The sequence below is a fragment of the Jaculus jaculus genome, chromosome 6 (genome assembly GCF_020740685.1).
Source record: "Jaculus jaculus isolate mJacJac1 chromosome 6, mJacJac1.mat.Y.cur, whole genome shotgun sequence".
NCBI classification, from domain to species: Eukaryota; Metazoa; Chordata; class Mammalia; order Rodentia; family Dipodidae; genus Jaculus; species Jaculus jaculus.
In genome coordinates, this window is record NC_059107.1 from 44,728,543 (window position 1) to 44,744,897 (window position 16,355).

At 48.3% G+C, this 16,355-nt stretch overlaps 1 protein-coding gene across 1 annotated transcript in view; it reads left to right on the forward strand.

The window, feature by feature from the left end:
* Positions 1–16,355, forward strand: part of Polr1a (RNA polymerase I subunit A) — a 76,136-nt gene that overhangs the window by 46,762 nt on the left and 13,019 nt on the right. Inside the window, exons 19-27 of the mRNA XM_045153252.1 lie at positions 1,586–1,684; positions 2,827–2,979; positions 4,753–4,835; positions 6,977–7,142; positions 7,920–8,141; positions 9,293–9,507; positions 10,831–10,998; positions 11,245–11,380; positions 11,832–11,989. Coding sequence (XP_045009187.1) covers positions 1,586–1,684; positions 2,827–2,979; positions 4,753–4,835; positions 6,977–7,142; positions 7,920–8,141; positions 9,293–9,507; positions 10,831–10,998; positions 11,245–11,380; positions 11,832–11,989 — 1,400 coding nt within the window. The remainder of the gene's footprint in view (positions 1–1,585; positions 1,685–2,826; positions 2,980–4,752; positions 4,836–6,976; positions 7,143–7,919; positions 8,142–9,292; positions 9,508–10,830; positions 10,999–11,244; positions 11,381–11,831; positions 11,990–16,355) is intronic.

A 16,355-nucleotide genomic window follows, 5' to 3' on the forward strand; every position in this document is an offset into this window, starting at 1 on the left:
AGCTTATTGGTACATGCACTTATCCCCACCTTTCTGAATGCTGATTTTCTAAAAAATTACATTTGACTCTCGCCCAGAGTTCTTTGGAGCATTTTGATTACTTAACAGCTGACTAGGTGAGATTTAAGATGGGTTGGGTAGTAGAATCCATTGTAAATAGCTCAAGGCCTTGTTCTCTAGCCCAGTTAAGGTCTGGGTAGGTTAATGCTAAAAGGTAATATTTCTTTTCTTTTTATTTTTTCTTGATTATGGGTGGGGATCGTGCCAGGTTCTCTTCCCACATGGGTGGCTAGGAAATTGAACCCAGATAAGTAGTCTTTGCAAACAAGCTCCTTTAACCACTAAGCCATTCCCCAGCCCCTGAAAGGGAATGATTTTTTTCTAAAATGTTATTTGGGAGTTACTGCATTAAAGGGGACTGAAAAGAGAACTCGGTGCTATAGGACCGCTGCTGCACATGCAGCAGAGCTAGAGAGAGGGCCTGCCTTCAAGTTCTTGTACTTGGTGCTTGTGTGAGCTCAGGCAGGAAATGTGAGTAGGCCGGGTGTTGACTTCCCCACGTGGGAGCAGGCATGTTTCTGAGGAGGTTGGGTATTCACACACACACTGCCCAGGTCAGCCTTGGGGAGCTGAGAACAGGAATCTGCTTGGTTCAGATCATGGCCTGGTTCTTTTCATGCTCCTGACCCTGAGCTGGGCTCCCTTTGCAATGGCTTGGAGGAGCCCACCTGGCTCTCCCCTGCTTCCTGAGTCTTGGGAAGAGGAAGAAGCAAGGCTACCTGCCTCTCAGTAGTGTAAATGTATGTCTGGGGGTCTCCTGCTGACTTTCATCATCCCTTTGCTGGCCTGGAAGATGGCTTTCATCAATATAAGGTCCATCTCTGAGAATTTTTTTCAGAGGACAGGGCGTCCCCCAGCACTACCTCTGGAGGCAGGAGGCTCACCCACCAAGGCTGATGGAGTGCTGGGTATGGGCAGAGGGAGGTTTTCAGAAGTGTCTCGGAAAAGCTTCCTTCCCCTAGCTCCCACTCCTGCCACTTCTTCCCACCCAGGTTCTGCCCCTCCAGTGTTGGGCTGGGTCTCTGCAACCCTAGGCAAAAGCTGAAACAGACTCAGAACCCTTCTCATTGTTGTACAGGGCTTGCTCACGCCTGACCCTGGAACTAAGGCAGGGCTCCTTGCCTGGTACTTGGTGGCATACTGACAAATGCAGGCATTGGTAATGTGCTGGCTCTTTGGGATTAAAACAGGCTCCCCTGGACCTATTCATAAGGATGTTCCTTAAATTTTATTCTTGCCCAGCTACTTTTCAGAATCACAAACTGGATTTACCAAGCCCTCTGCTCCTTTTTGCATTTCCCTTTTTGCTGACATTTGGCCTGGAACTCTTACAAGCACAGCACAGCAGGCAGGGGTACCCATCTAGTGAAAGGATAATGCTAAATGAGGCTTTGTCTTAGCTTGAGTGGGATTTGGCCTTTGCTATGGATAAAGACTGACACTATTGCTTGTGCACCCTATATTTACATTCTGTGTGGAATTTCAAGAGTAAAGTCACTGACGGGCTTTTTGCTTTAATCCACAGGCGTGCATGCCTCTTGGGCTGCACAGACAGTTCCCAGAGAATAACCTGCAGATGATGGTGCAGTCAGGAGCCAAAGGGTCAACTGTGAACACAATGCAGGTGTGAGCCTAGCCCATTTGCTACTGTCAAGAGGTGTTTTTCAGGTTCATTTCTGATTATTAACAGCATTAAAGTCCCATATAAAAGATAGTAAGAATTGAAAATTGGCCTGGGGAGATGACTCAGAAGGCAAAGTGCTTATCACACAGCATGACAACCTGAGTTCAGATCCCCAGGACCCACCTATAATCCTAGGCCAAGGGAGGTGGAGCCAGGAGGCTCCTTAGGACTTGCTGGCTAGCTGATCTAGCAAAACCAGTGAGTTCCAGGTTCAGTGCATTACTGTGTCTCAAAAAATAAGGTGGAAAGCCACTGAAATTTGAAGCCAGTTATCTTCTTAGATTTCCACAGCACTATGGAGGCATTTTCACAAACCTTAGTGCCTGCTTATTGGTTTGTTTTTTTTTTAAATGCGTATTTATTCATTTGTGTGAGAGAGAAAGGGAGACAGAGTATAGATGCATCAAGGGCCTGTTGCCACTGCAAATATACTTCAGACACATGCACCAAAATTTGTGTATCTAGCTGTACATGGGTACTGGGGAATTGAACCTGGGCCAGTGGGCTTTGCAATAAGTGCCTTTAACCACTGAGCCATCTCCCCAGTCTTGTTTTTTCATTTTCTTTTTTTCAAATTCTCATTGACATTGAAAGGCTCTGAAGGGTAGGTGCCAAACCATCAGAATGGACTTGAAGGCCCTCCAGAAGTCCACTGACAAAAAGGAGTTTTAGGCACATTGCTCTTTCTCTCAGGAGTATTCATATGCTGTTTCCTGATAAAACAGCTGATTAGGCTCAATTCACTTGGCTCTAGTATGTAAGGATCAGAATAAGTTACTTACCTGTGGACCGGAACCTCCCATTTTCCCACTGGAACCTCAAGGTCCTTCCTGGGGTAATGGGATGGTTCTGAGTAATCATTTCTCTAAACATTGCTGGTTTTCAGCTGGTCCCAAATGTGAAAATCCAATTTTTTTTCTCACAACAGGGCTTCCCTGGCTTGTTCAAACATCTAGGTTAGCCTTCTAAACTCAGTTTCCAGGTAGTTTTCCTGAACAATAGCTGTAACTACCTCGCTTGGACAAAGTATTGTGTAGTCTACATGGGATTCTTGAGTTTCTTTTGGGTTTCTTTTTCCCCAGATCTCTTGCCTCCTGGGCCAGATTGAGTTGGAAGGCCGGAGGCCCCCACTGATGCCATCTGGAAAGTCACTGCCCTGCTTTAAGCCTTATGAATTCACCCCCAGAGCTGGCGGCTTCGTCACCGGAAGGTTCCTCACCGGCATTAGGCCTCCTGTATGTGTTTTTTAGGATTTTCCTCTTGTTTCTAGGCCCAGTGGTAGGTGGTTACCTGTGGCCCCATTGATGACTTTGAGCCCCAACAGTCAAGTGATGTGTAGTCACTGCTGCTTACCCATTAGACCATGGGGCCCAAGAAGGTATGACTATGTGATGGTCCCCATTATGATACCAGAGTTAGCATGATGCTTACACACAGTAGGCACTTGGCAAGTGTTTGCTAGCAAATGAAAAGGTGAAGCAGGTATGGTAACTCATGCCTATAATAATCCCAGACCTAAGAAGCCAGAAACAAGATTGTCATGAGTTTGAGTCCAGCCTGGACAGCACAGTAAAATCCTATCTTGAAGGAAAAGGCAAAGATCAGGCCTCTTTCTACTGTGTGACCTCTCTAAATGCTATCATAGCTAGAGAAGGACATTCACTCACTTATGTCTTCATGTTGCCAAAAGAAACAATATGGAGATTGTTTTTTATGAATTTCCCCACCTCTAGTTCTTTTCCATCACATGGGAAAATTGGCTAGCCATTCTTCCCTAAGAGTAGGATTTACCCTCATACTTGTCAGAAGTGACTCTTGTAATGTTAGTGCCTTTGGTTCCTGGGTATCATGCTTATCTGAAAGAATTTCCCTTGGAATTGGCCCAGTAAGCCTAGAGTGAGTGGTTTCAAGGCTGCTGGCTGCTCCATAGCCTCACAACTAGAGAGCATCCATGGCGTGTGACAAGGGGCGATGATGGGTTGATGTAGACAAAAATTTTTCTCAAATTCTGACTGCTACCTGTTAGTGGATAAGGAACAGTGTCTAACATTCCTTGATTTCATGAACCAGCAATAAAGAAAATGTCAGCTTGTCCCATTTAGTGAGGGATGACATAGCACCATAAAGTTCATTTGAAGTTTTAGATACTTTTGTGTGTGTGTGCATCTGCACTTCTTGATTACTGTTATAAGTGTATGTTTTCCATAGTTAGTAATCAAAAAGTTGGGCAAGGCTAGGCATGGTGGCCCACCCCTATAATTCTAGCCACTCAGGAGCCTGAGATGAGAGGGTCACAAATTCAAGGCCAACCTAGACTATATAGCAAAGACTCTAGCTTTAAAAAAAAAAAAAAAAAAAAAAAAAAGACAAGTTTGGGAATTGGGAAACACCATATAACTCTGTTCACACAGTTGGAAGCCAAATACAGGCGTAGGAATGAACTGATTATTGGCAGGTACAAGTGCTGTTTCTCATTGGAAATGGGGTGTGGTCTTAAGGATCACATGAATGGGTGTACAGAGGGCATCTGCCTTCAATAGATGGAGCTGTTGCTTCTGATCCACCTATCCCTCTTCCTCATGCAGGATAAAAGGGAAATCCCAGGCTAAAGAGATGGCTTAGCAGTTAAGCACTTGCCTGTGAAGCCTAAGGACCCTGTTTGAGGCTCGATTCCCCAGGACCCACGTTAGCCAGATGCATAAGGGGGTGCATACATCTGGAATTCATTTGCAATGTCTGGAGGCCCTGGCGCACCCATTCTCTCCCTCTCCCCCGCCCCTTCCTCCCTCCCTCCCTTCCTGTCTCTCTCCCTCCCTTAAAAAAGAGAAACCCCGGGGCACAATAAAAGTCTCTGGACCATTGGAGCTATGAAGGGCAGGAACACAGGACCTCAGAAGAGAGCAGGCTGTCTGTTCTGAAAAGGATATACAGGTGTCAGTTTGAGCCGTGCATTTGCAGTCACAGGTACTCACTACCACCTTTGGGGCTTTGGTCCCACTCTACCGTAGGAGTTCTTCTTCCACTGCATGGCGGGGCGAGAGGGCCTGGTGGACACTGCTGTGAAAACCAGCCGATCTGGCTATCTGCAAAGGTAAAAACACCCATGGGCCTTTGTTAGGTGGAGTTGGTGTCCCAGGGCCCTGTACCTGTCATCTCTCAGTGAAGATTCTTTGCATGATAAAATCTTTTTTAACATCTCCAAGGCTGGCTTGAAACAGAAAATAACAGGTATTACTCCCCATCTACATGACAGTGAAGCATGTGCTCAGAGATTTACACAGGAGGCCCTTGTTCTGAATGTCTGTCATCCTCTGTGGGAAGCTGTGGAGGCAGGGATGGGTCTTGGCAATAGTAAGCCTGTCCTGAGTCTGAGAGACTTAGCTGTCTGGGACAGTGTAGAGCATTCCGTGCCCAGGTGTCACCTTAGGGGTCCCGGACCCTGACCTGCTTATTTTTGGTTTTCTTTTGAAAGAGAGAATAGAAAGTCCTATGCTTGACCTCATTAGGTGGAGATTGGAGAGCTCAAAGTTGAAACTTAAAAAAGAACTGATTTCACGGAACCAAGACGGGCAGGAGATCCCTATATTCTAGCTTCTCTCCTTTGGGGTGCAGTGTTGAGTTTTTGTCATAGTTCTTCCTGAGCACAAGCAACTGGTATGAATGATGGGAAATGGAGGACATAGTAAACTCTCACGGGATTCTGAGCCTGTTAAGTTATGTCTTCAGGGAATTTGCTGTTATCTTGTGAACATAGTGGCAGACAGCCTGGTTCACTCATTTCTTCCCTTCAAAGTTCTGTCATCAAGTCTAGCTTTGTCCTTTCTCTGCTTCTGAGTTCAAACTTTCCAGACATATGTATCATGATTCCAAGGAAGAAGGAAGGGCGAAAGTGAAATTGAGGTGGAGAAACCCCTGGGTGGCCTTTTGCTAAAGAGCCCATCTACAGAGCTGACATTGCTACAGGAAGTGGATACTCATTGTAGTCTGACCCAGTCCTCTTTCGCCCTGGACTCTTGACCAGTTTCCCTCTATTAGGTTTACATCTCCATCCCCCCTTAAATGATTCATGTGTGTATAGTCTGAAAAAAACTAGAAAGCAAGCAATCTAGGAGATCTGGACATGGGAGAGTCCCAAGTGTGGAGTGGGCATCCTTGCAACCCATTGAAACTAAGATGAGCAGCAGGTAGGTGTTAGGAGGCCCTGACTGAAGAGCAGTAGCCATTGGGGCAAAAACACAAACATCTTCAGGCCCCGCCTGCCATTAGAGAGCTTGGGGGCTCAGGAGTGAGAAGGGCACAGTTCAGGCTTCATACCAGCTAGAGACGGGAGACCACCTCCCAAAATATCAGTGGCAAAAGCACAGGACTGCTGACTGAAGTGCAGGAGAATGTTCAGACAGAGCGTAACACACTGGCCGGGTTGAGGGGAACTGGCGGAGAGGAGAGTATGGGTGGGTGTGTTGTGGCAGCAGGATACTGAGGTTGGCATGTGAGAGGACCTTAGAGATGAATTCTAAAGCTCAAGAGAAGCCTGCAGACACCAATGTGAAGGGCAGGTGTTAGGCACAGTGAGGTGAGCTTAGCTGAGCAGAGTACCAAAGGCTGACATCATCACCCTGAGTGGTAGATGGTAGGTGAGTGTTGAGCACCAGGCTCTGGCCTGCACATGAAGACTGGTGCCTCACACCGAGCTCTGTCCTCAGAGCTTGGGTGGGATGCTGAGGGGGAGAAAGCAGGCTTCTGGGAAACCACATTGTGCAGTGGCAGAGGGGAAACTGAGGCAGTGACCAGGGAAGTAAGCAAAGGGACTTGATCTAGGGGCAGAAAGTAAGAGAGTAAGGATGAGGGAGGCAGCTGGCACTGGAGGACTGAGGACAAAGGCCACCAAAGGGATATCACATCAGCATTTAGTGCCTCATGATGATTTCTTAGTATCCTCGACTGTTTCTGCACTAACAGAATGCAAGAATCCTTGCCCCTCTCCCTCCTGCTCCTCCTTCTGCCTTTAATTTTAAGGGTGGTAGTCACAGCTCTGTGGTGCCGAGAATAAAAGGAAAGGGAGCAGCTGGGATAGATGGGAGCCTGGATCGGCCAGTGGTGACGGCTAAGCCTGTCATACAGCTGTAGGCTGTGGCTGAGGGCACTGGAGGTGCCTGTCCTTGCCCTTGTCTGATACAGCAGTTCCCCTTTCTTTTCTTCCTTCCTTCCTTCCTCTGCACTGTCTCCTTGCAGGTGCATCATCAAACATCTAGAGGGGCTGATCGTCCAGTACGATCTGACTGTCCGTGACAGCGATGGCAGTGTGGTACAATTCCTGTATGGGGAGGATGGCCTGGACATCCCCAAGACACAGTTTCTGCAGCCCAAGCAATTTCCCTTCCTGGCCAGCAACCATGAGGTAGGGCTAGACCCCTGTGCCTGAGGTTGGCTGTCAGGACCCAAGTGGGCTTCCACCCAAGACTGTTCAAATACCCTGAGCTCTACCGCCCTTTCCGTGGGGTCATTGATAATTCTAGTGGGAAGGGCAAAGTACTCACCTGTAACCTGAAGTACTTAACACCCTCAGGACTCATGTGTCGACCTGCACAGGAGGTGGTGGCAGGATGTGAGCACCTGCCATTGGGGTCCTTCCTAGCTGTTTGGATTCGTCCGCTGCGCAGCCTGGGCACTCTGACCTGTGTATAGCTGCAACACATAAGTGCTGCCGCTGAAGTAACCAGTCGTCAGGCCTCAGCCTACCTCACACCTGTGCAACCTTGTGATTTACAAATACTTGGTGGCTAGCCGGTGACCTTGGACTGAACAGTTGTCCCATTTTGCAAATTGAGAAGTAAAAACCATTATGATCTGCCTAAGGCCTTGGATATTATAGCAGAATTAAGGCTTTCACATGACATTGGGCCTGTTATACCTGGCACCCGTCCCAGTACTTTGGCCATCTTCTCCCCTTCCTTCCCAGAATCTGCCCCTATTTCTGAAAGGACTTTGAATGGATCAGTCTTTCCCCCAAGAGCTCCCTCCACTCTGGGGTCTACCCACTCCCAAGTCTGGCTTACACAGCTTTATTCACCAGAGGGTGCTTGGTTCTTCCAAGAGGTGTCCTGAGGGCTCCTTGCATGCACCCTGGGTCCCTTCTGTCGTGATCTCATGTTGCACTTGTGGTTTATTTGTTTAGGTGATAATGAAATCAAAGCATCTCCATGAAGTTTTATCTAGATCAGATCCCCAGAAAGCTCTCCGACACTTTAGAGCCGTCAAAAAATGGCACAGCAAGCATTCCAGTGCCCAGCTGAGAAGAGGTGCCTTCCTAAGTTTTTCCCAGAAGATTCAAGCAGCTGTGAAAGCCGTGGACCTGAAGGGCAAGAACCAGAATGGCCGCAGCCCAGAGGCCCAGCAGGTGATTGGGAGGCTTATCCCTAGAGCTTGGCTCACGTCCAGACTTCAGTTAGTGGGTGAAGAAAGAGGGGATGCTCCCTAATAGGATGTGTGGGGATAGTGTCAGTAAAGATACCAAATGTTACCCAAGTGACACTATGAGCAGGAGACTTTTTGGTGTAAGTGAGGCTTGAGGAAATTACTGGGGCTGGTGACTTTGGGGTTCTTCACTACCCTGGGCATGAACCGTCAGAGAGCAGTCACCAGAAATGGAGAGAGAAGCTGGGAGTAGAGTCCTGCATACAAACACTGAAATTTATTAGAGAGAGAGAATGGGTCTCTAGCCACTGCATATGAACTCCAGATGCATGTGCCACCTTGTGCATCTGGCTTACATGGAACCTGGAGAATCAAACCTGGGTCTTTAGGCTTTGCAGGAAGTACCTTAGCCACTAAGCCATCTCTCCAGCCCACCTCACTCTTAATGTCTGTCCTTGTCTTTAGGACAGTTCTGGTTGGTTTTGTTTCTTGTCATAGTGTGATCACAAACACTTTTTGACACCGAATAGGTAATAAGTAATGAGGTAATCTTCCTCTTCCCCCCCCCCCCATGTGCATAGGTGGGCCAGGATGAATTGCCAATAAAGAGTCCCGGTCACCAGTCATGGTGGCACACACCTTTAATCCCAGAACTTGGTAGGCAGAGGTAGGAGGATCACCATAAGTTCAAGACCAGCATGGAACTACAGAGTAAGTTCCAGGTCACCCTGGACTAGAGTGAGACCCTAACTAAGAGAAAAAAAAAAAAAAAAAAAGAGGAGGAGGCTGGAGCAGTAGCTTAGTGGTTAAGGCATTTGTCTGCGAAGCCAAAGAACCCTGGTTCAATTCCCCAGGTCCCATGTAAGCCAAATGTACAAGGTAGTGCATGCATCTGGAGTTTGTTTATAGTAGCTGAAGTCCCTGTGCCCATTCTTTCTCTTTCTGAAAAAAAAATTTTTTAGAAGTCCTGGTCAAGTGTGCTGTAGGACAGAATCTTTTCCCCCACTTTTAAATCTTGAGGTGGTTTTAACCTCACCACCGTTAGGTTTCTATCTTATACTTACTTCCCGTAGAGAAGAGGCCCATCCTGGTGCCCTCCTACTTCACTTGGAATCTGTCTTCCCCTCTGTTTAGATGTTGCAGATGTGGTATGAATTAGATGAGCAGAGTCGGCAAAAGTACCAGAAGAAGGCAGCCCCTTGTCCCGATCCCAGCCTGTCTGTGTGGCGCCCAGACATCTATTTTGCATCTGTGTCAGAAACATTTGAGAAGAAGGTTGATGACTACTGTCTGGAATGGGCAGCACAAGCAAAGACCAGCTACAAGAAATCAGAGCTGTCTCTCGACAGGTGATGACAGCAAATGTGTTGCATGATTGTGAGGGAGGAAGCTGTCTCTCAGGCCCTTCCTCACCCACCCCAGAAGAACAGGGAGTCTTCTGGGTTGAAGAAAGAATGTGAGACTCCCTGGGGTACTAGCAAGCCCAGAGGGCTCTGGGACAGGTTAGAGCAGGTGGGCATGAGTGGACAAAGCCTGCAGAAGTAACCTCCAAGGCGTTTGGTATGGTGGGCTTGACTGAGTGAGAGGGAGGGAATCAATATGGTTGCCATTCAGCTATTGTCCCAGGACACCATGTCTCAGCTTTTTGTGAGGGCCTGGATTTAGTGACTCCATTTATGCTTGGAACTGTGGGTTTCCGGATTTAAGAAGGCCTTGGATTGTACTGGTTCACCAAAAAATAGGAAGCCTATGGACTAGGACAGTGCAAGCAAACCCAGGAATTCCTGCTCCCCGCTGTTCCTGAGTCTCTCCTGTACCACTCAGTAAGCCAGAGACCAACTTGGATACCATCTGACCTAGCAGGTCCACCCTTAATGGCAGCAGGAGAGGTGCATAGCCAGGCTGATGGAGCTAAGAGTAAGAGTGACAGCTGGCTGGTGGAAAGCATTAGAGACAGAAGAGGACAGGTGCCTGACTGGAGGAGCTGGATGGGATGATCTCTTCTGTCCTTAATTGGCTCTCCAGCCAGATTCTCCTGGCTAACCCCTGGGCTTCCCTCTAAAGGGTAAGCTCTTGACTACTCCACCCTCCACCTGCACTTCTGTGGCTCAGAAGGTCCCATTTATTTTCCTTCAGAAAGACCTAAAAGAAGTTACATAGATAAGTGCCTCTGTGACCTCCTTTCACTTGGGTACTGCCCTTTCTTTACCCACACAGTTATTCACACTCATCCACATTTGTTAAGCCCCTTCCTCATGGTGCAGTGCTCCTCATGGTGGTTTCTAAATGGCCAGCCACCACAGGGAGGGTGTTAGTACATGACAGGATTGTGCTGTGTGGATATGTCAGATGTGGACTACAGCCACTTGAAATAAAAATAAATAAATAAATAAACACACAGGCCAGCGCACACACTCCAAAATGGCTTGGTGAACCTGAACCAATTTCTGTTTGTACAGCAGGAGGATTAGAGGTTAAGGCCTCTCCAAACTTGCATTGCCCAGGAAGCCTGTAGCTCTTGGCAAGGACACATGGCATTCTTGGGGCAGCCGTGAATAGACCAGCCAAGACTCTAGTGCTTCACCGAGCTAAGGTTTTGGGCTTCTGATTTTTGGTCATGTGGTAGACAGTGTGGTGCCTCCTTCTGACCCTACTTCCTCTTCTGTCTCCAGACTGAGAACCTTGCTGCAGCTGAAGTGGCAGCGCTCACTGTGCGACCCCGGCGAGGCTGTAGGCCTGCTCGCTGCCCAGAGCATTGGAGAGCCCTCCACGCAGATGACCCTGAACACCTTCCACTTTGCGGGCAGAGGCGAGATGAATGTCACCTTGGGAATTCCAAGGTCTGGAGCCACAGGGCTGTGGATTTGGCAGAAGGATAAACAGGGAATTACTACTTAGAGACGGCCCTGCTGATGAGGAGATAGCACTAGAGGGAGGACTCTGATCAAGCATACTCCTGCTGTATCCCAGAGTTCTGGAATGTATGTGAGATACATTCCAGAACTCTGCAGTCTTGGAAGAGGTTTTGGGTGAACAGGTTTATCTGGTTGCCTCTTCTGATCAGGTGTCTCCTTGTTCTGTGACAGGCTAAGGGAGATTCTCATGGTGGCCAGTGCCAACATAAAGACACCCATGATGAGTGTCCCCGTGATCAACACAAAGAAAGCCCTGAAGAGAGTGAAGAGCCTAAAGAAACAACTCACCAGGGTGTGCTTAGGGGAGGTAACTGTCTCCACTGCCTGGTTGCACACTGGGTGGAGGCATGAGCCTGTGTCCTCCTGCCCTGCAGAGCTATCTTTGCTGGCAGCTCAGCCCCTTGGCTTGAATTCCATCCAGAGAGGGAGAGAGATGCTGCCTGCCAGGTGCTGAGAAGCTTTTAAGTTAATCATTAGTTCCACTGTATCGTGTGCCTGGAAAATGCAGTACAAATGCTTCCTGGGTAGCTTACCACACCACAGGAGCCCATTCCTCTCCACTCTGGAAGTGGCTTCCAGGCATGCTCTCATACCCTGCCCCATCCCCACCTCCAACCTGAGCTCTTTGGGGCTCTTTGGAGTTGGGCTATGGCACCAGCTGCTGTCCTCTCAACCCTTTGATAGCTCACAACCCACTTACAGTGCACAATCGCCTTGGATCAGAACAAGTCAGGTCCTCTGTGTCTGTCTGGTTGTAGGTGTTGCAGAAAGTTGACGTCCAAGAGTCCTTTTGTATGGGAGAAAAACAAAACAAATTCCGAGTGTACACACTCCAGTTTCATTTCCTGCCATATGCATATTACCAACAGGAGAAGTGCCTGAGACCTGAGGACATCTTGCACTTCATGGAAACAAGGTCTGTACTAGGCCAGGTGATGGACTACACTTGTCTTCTGAGCCCCATGAGGGAAATGTTTGAGGAAAGAGCGGGCTCTGCTGGAACCCTCACCCCAGTCTGGCCTGTGCCATGACCTGTTTAGCACGTCTCACTCCCTCACCCTGTTCCCTGTCTTGGGTTGATGGGTCAAGGTTCTTGTTATCTCCAGCTTATGGTGGTTAGATGTGGAAGTAATGTGTGTAAGGAAGAGAAGAGAGCCCCCCAACCCCAGCAGTGCTCTTGTGCTGCCAGACCAGTGAGTGGTGGTAGGGTTGCATGGCATGTGATTCTGGGCATCAGCATGTGGTTCTTCATTTCTAGTCCATTAGTGAGCAGTGGCAGCTGCTTTCAAACCACATGCTCCTTGTGTAATTGGGGCTACTTAGCTTAGAAATTCTGGTTTCTAGCTGGGCATGGTGATGCACGCCATTAATCCCAACACTGTGGAGACAGGAGTAGGAGGATAGCTGTAAGTTCAAGGCCAGCCTGGAACTACAGAGTGAGTTCCAGGTCAGCCTGGGCTAGAGCAAGGTCCTACTCAAAAATAAGAAGAAAAAGCTGGGCATGGTGGCACGCGCCTTTAATCCCAGCACTTGGGAGGCAGAGGTAGAGGATCACCATGAGTTCAAGGCCACCCTGAGACTACATAGTGAATTCCAGGTCAGCCTGGACTAGAGTGAGACCTTACCTCAAGAAACTAAAAAAATAAAATAAAAACCAAAAATAAGAAGAAAGGGGAAAGGAAGGGAAGAAAGAAGAGGGGAGGGAGGGAGGAAGTAGGAAGGAAGGAAAGAGAAAGGAGGGAGGGGGAAAGATAGATAATTTTAAAAAGATAGATTCTGGTTCCTATCAATAAGGAAACGTGAACTTCCTATCTCAAGTTCAGGTTACTGGCTGGCATTTAAAAATCATAGGCCATAATGTTTTTAAAAGCTCTGTAGGGATTGGAGAGATGGCTCAGCAGTTAAGGTGCATGCCTGCAAAACCTAATGATCTGAGTTCAGTTCTCCAGTACCTACATAAAGCCAAGTGCAAAAAAAGGAGTACATGCATCTGGAGTTCGTTTGGACTGGCTAGAGGCACTGGTGCACCCATATTCATCCCTCCCCCACCACCTATCTCACTCTCTCAGCTTGCAAATAAATAAATTCTTTTTTTTTTAAAGCCCAGTAGAGAAAAGACAGCATTCAGCCAGAGGTTACTGACCACTGCCTCTGATCTAGAGCACTTCCCTAAGTCTTCCCTAAGCTGCTCAGCTGTGAAGAGCCAGTGACAGAAGAGAGGAGAACGCTCCCCTACTCTTCCATCTCACACCTGTGCTAAGTCAGTCCAGAGGCAATTACTGGGGCAAATGAGACCAGGAGAGAGGGACTGCTTTGTGCCCAGCCCTCCACTTTCCTCTCCTGAAGATGAGTCCTCAGTGCCCACTGGCCCTCGAAGCTGTCAACTTCTAGGATGGTGAGCTTTATCCAAACTAAGCCCTTTGTACAGGAGTCACTGGTTAACCAGTTCTTCCCCCAGGTGACATGAGCCTTCGGTAGGGTTGTTTCTGGATAGTTATCTGGTGCCTGTATGACTTCGGCTTGGGTCAAAAGCCTTGTTCCATGAGGTGGTCCTTCGTGCATTCTGGGACACTGGGCAAAGTGATCAGAGCACAGAGCACGCAGTGCAGGTGCTGGCCCCGCAGCTTATTAATAATGGAGGAGCAGGACTTCAAGTGCAACCGATGCTTGTTCAGGCCTGACAGCCTTCTGAGAAGTGGGAATTGGGATGGTGGGAGGAGACTGGGCAGAGTTGATGGGCTGTCCCACTTCTGTTTACCTGGGCCTCCAGCTGCCGAGCAGGTAGGTCACCAGGAGGCATGCACCAGACTGTGCTGAGAGTTGTTTTTGCTGATCATTAACCTCATGGAACTGAAAATAATAAATCACATTTTATTTCTCACTGATAACTGACGGTCCTGGCTCATTCCCAGTGGTAAAGTACTTCTTCGGTTCCTAATTGTGTTTTGCTTGTACACTTGAAAAGCAGAGATAAACAGGACCATGTGCCGTCACTTTGAGCAGAGGTGGTCGTAGAAGCTTCATAGCAGGGGTCTGGGGTCCCAGACAGGAGCAGGCTATGAGCAGGGCTGCAGTTTGCAGGCCTTATGTCAGGCCCAGGCTGCATCAGTACCTTAGGACACACAGGGAAAAAGCTGTTTCTCCTTTTTTTTAATCCCTCCCATCTCTCCCTGCAACCCTCTTTTCTTTATCTTCTCCCCTTTCTTCCCTGTCCTTCCCTTCTCTCGCAGCTATGGAATGATGACATATTTCAGAGAAAAAGAACAGAGATCAAGAAGTGTGTTTCTGGGTGGATATGTGTGGACATGGCTGTCCTGATAGCTCTACTGGCACCCATCACTTTGAATATTTTGTATGATTTACCTGGAAGGTGTACCAGGATGTTGAGGTGGAAAGAACACTGAGCTCTTAAGTGCTCAAGACCCAACCATGAACTTGACCCAGTGGCCCTCTCTGCAGTTACAGTAACTACGAAACTGACTCTCCAAGCAGCAGGTGGTGGAGATGTTGCCAGGAACAGCCAAGGGTCATGTTCCCAGTTTGTAATTATTTATGTGGGCTAGGAGATTCCTCTCCTCTGCCATGTGTGCCTCCTGTTCCCTTGTAGTTCCCACAATCTGACAAGTAGCACACCCCTCAGAAAGCAGTCACTGAGAGCCATCACTTCCTTGGCTCTCGGCACAATCACAAAACGTACTAGTTGCACCTTCAGGAAAACACTGGCACACTGCTGTCTCCTTCGTACTGCCCGTCTTCCCTCTTCCTCTCACCACTCCTTGTCACCAAAGGAGACCTGCTAAATGGAAAGGAGTGCTAGCTGGGAAGGGAGGAACTACACCTGTACCTCAGCCCAGCCTTGAATAGCGATAGTGACGGCTGGGGGAGTTACTGGAGAAGCAACCACCCAAAGGATGCTTGCGAGTAAAAGCAGTTGTGACTGCAGGGGAAAAGAGCTTCTGAGTTAGTGCACCCTGAGACTGCATAGTGAATTTCATGTCAGCCTGTACTAGAGCCAGACCCTACCCAAATTAAAAACGTGGGCTGGGGAGATGGCTCAGAGGTTAGAGTACCTTGCAGAGGCTACAGGCCCCAGTTTTGATTCTTTGGCACCCATGTGAAGCTGAACACAAAATGATGCGTGTGTCTGGGATTTGTTTGCAGTGGCTAAAGTCCCTGGTGCATCCAGAGACATGCACATGCAAAGAAATTAGTAAAAACTAAAATGGAGGATGACATTCTTTAGTTTTCACAAGCAAGCTCCTTTAACCACTGAGCAATCTCCCCAGGCCTGGATTCTTTTGTCTTTAATTTTCAAGTGTGTGTGTATGAGGGTGGTATATTGATGCCATGGTGTGTATGTGAAGATCAGAGTATGGCTTTGCAGTCAGTCTTCAGCTTACAACTTTTACATGGGGTTCAAACTCAAGTACTCATTCTTCTGCGGCACACATTTTATCCACTGAGCCACCTCCCCAGGCCAACTTTCTGCTTTTCAAATTAAGAATCTCAAGTTCCTTAAGGGCCCATCTTTTCATCCTTGCTTTACCCACAGAGCTGTTGTGGGTTAGGCACAGGATAAGGCTTAGAGAACATGGGATGAATTGGTGCAGGGGTAGTTGAGGACCTGATAAATTTGGACAGTTATAAAAAGCACTTCAATTTATGATGCTTTTAGTACCTGGAGAAGAAGAGAGAGGTTATCTGCAAAAGTAGCCGTAGGAAGAGGGCAGGGAAAGTCCTGAACGGGCCCTAGCTCTGGGAACTCGGAAAGTGGCCAGCAGCCCACGACGGCCCCCTGGGTTCTGGGCTTCAGGTAGAATTCTCCAGTTTGATTTGGTTCTCACCTGATGATGTGAATCATTGTCCCAGGTGAGGTGCTTTTAGTCTTCATTCTCTCATGTGGCTGTTCTCCAAGGAGAAAAGGCACATCAGCCTGAGATGCTGGCGGGCATCCATCCCCAGCCTATCTCCCCTTCTCTGCTCCCCACAGCCACAGTGGCAACCACTGTCACTTACCAAGTGTGGACTCTTTCAGGCCTTGGGGAAAGTATCAGACAGACAGAGCGTAACTGCTGATCCTTAAGGCCAGATTGTGCCATATACCATAGTGCCCACATGTTCCTGATAAGGGAGTTAAAGCTGTCTGTGATGCTTACAGCCATGCAGCCTAGGAGTGGCTGAACTCGTGTCCAGGCCTGCTGGGCCGTGGGCCTGGTGCTCTTTCTGAGATGACAGGTACCACTCAGAAACTGGAGAGCACGTAGGTGAGAGGGACTAGCCTC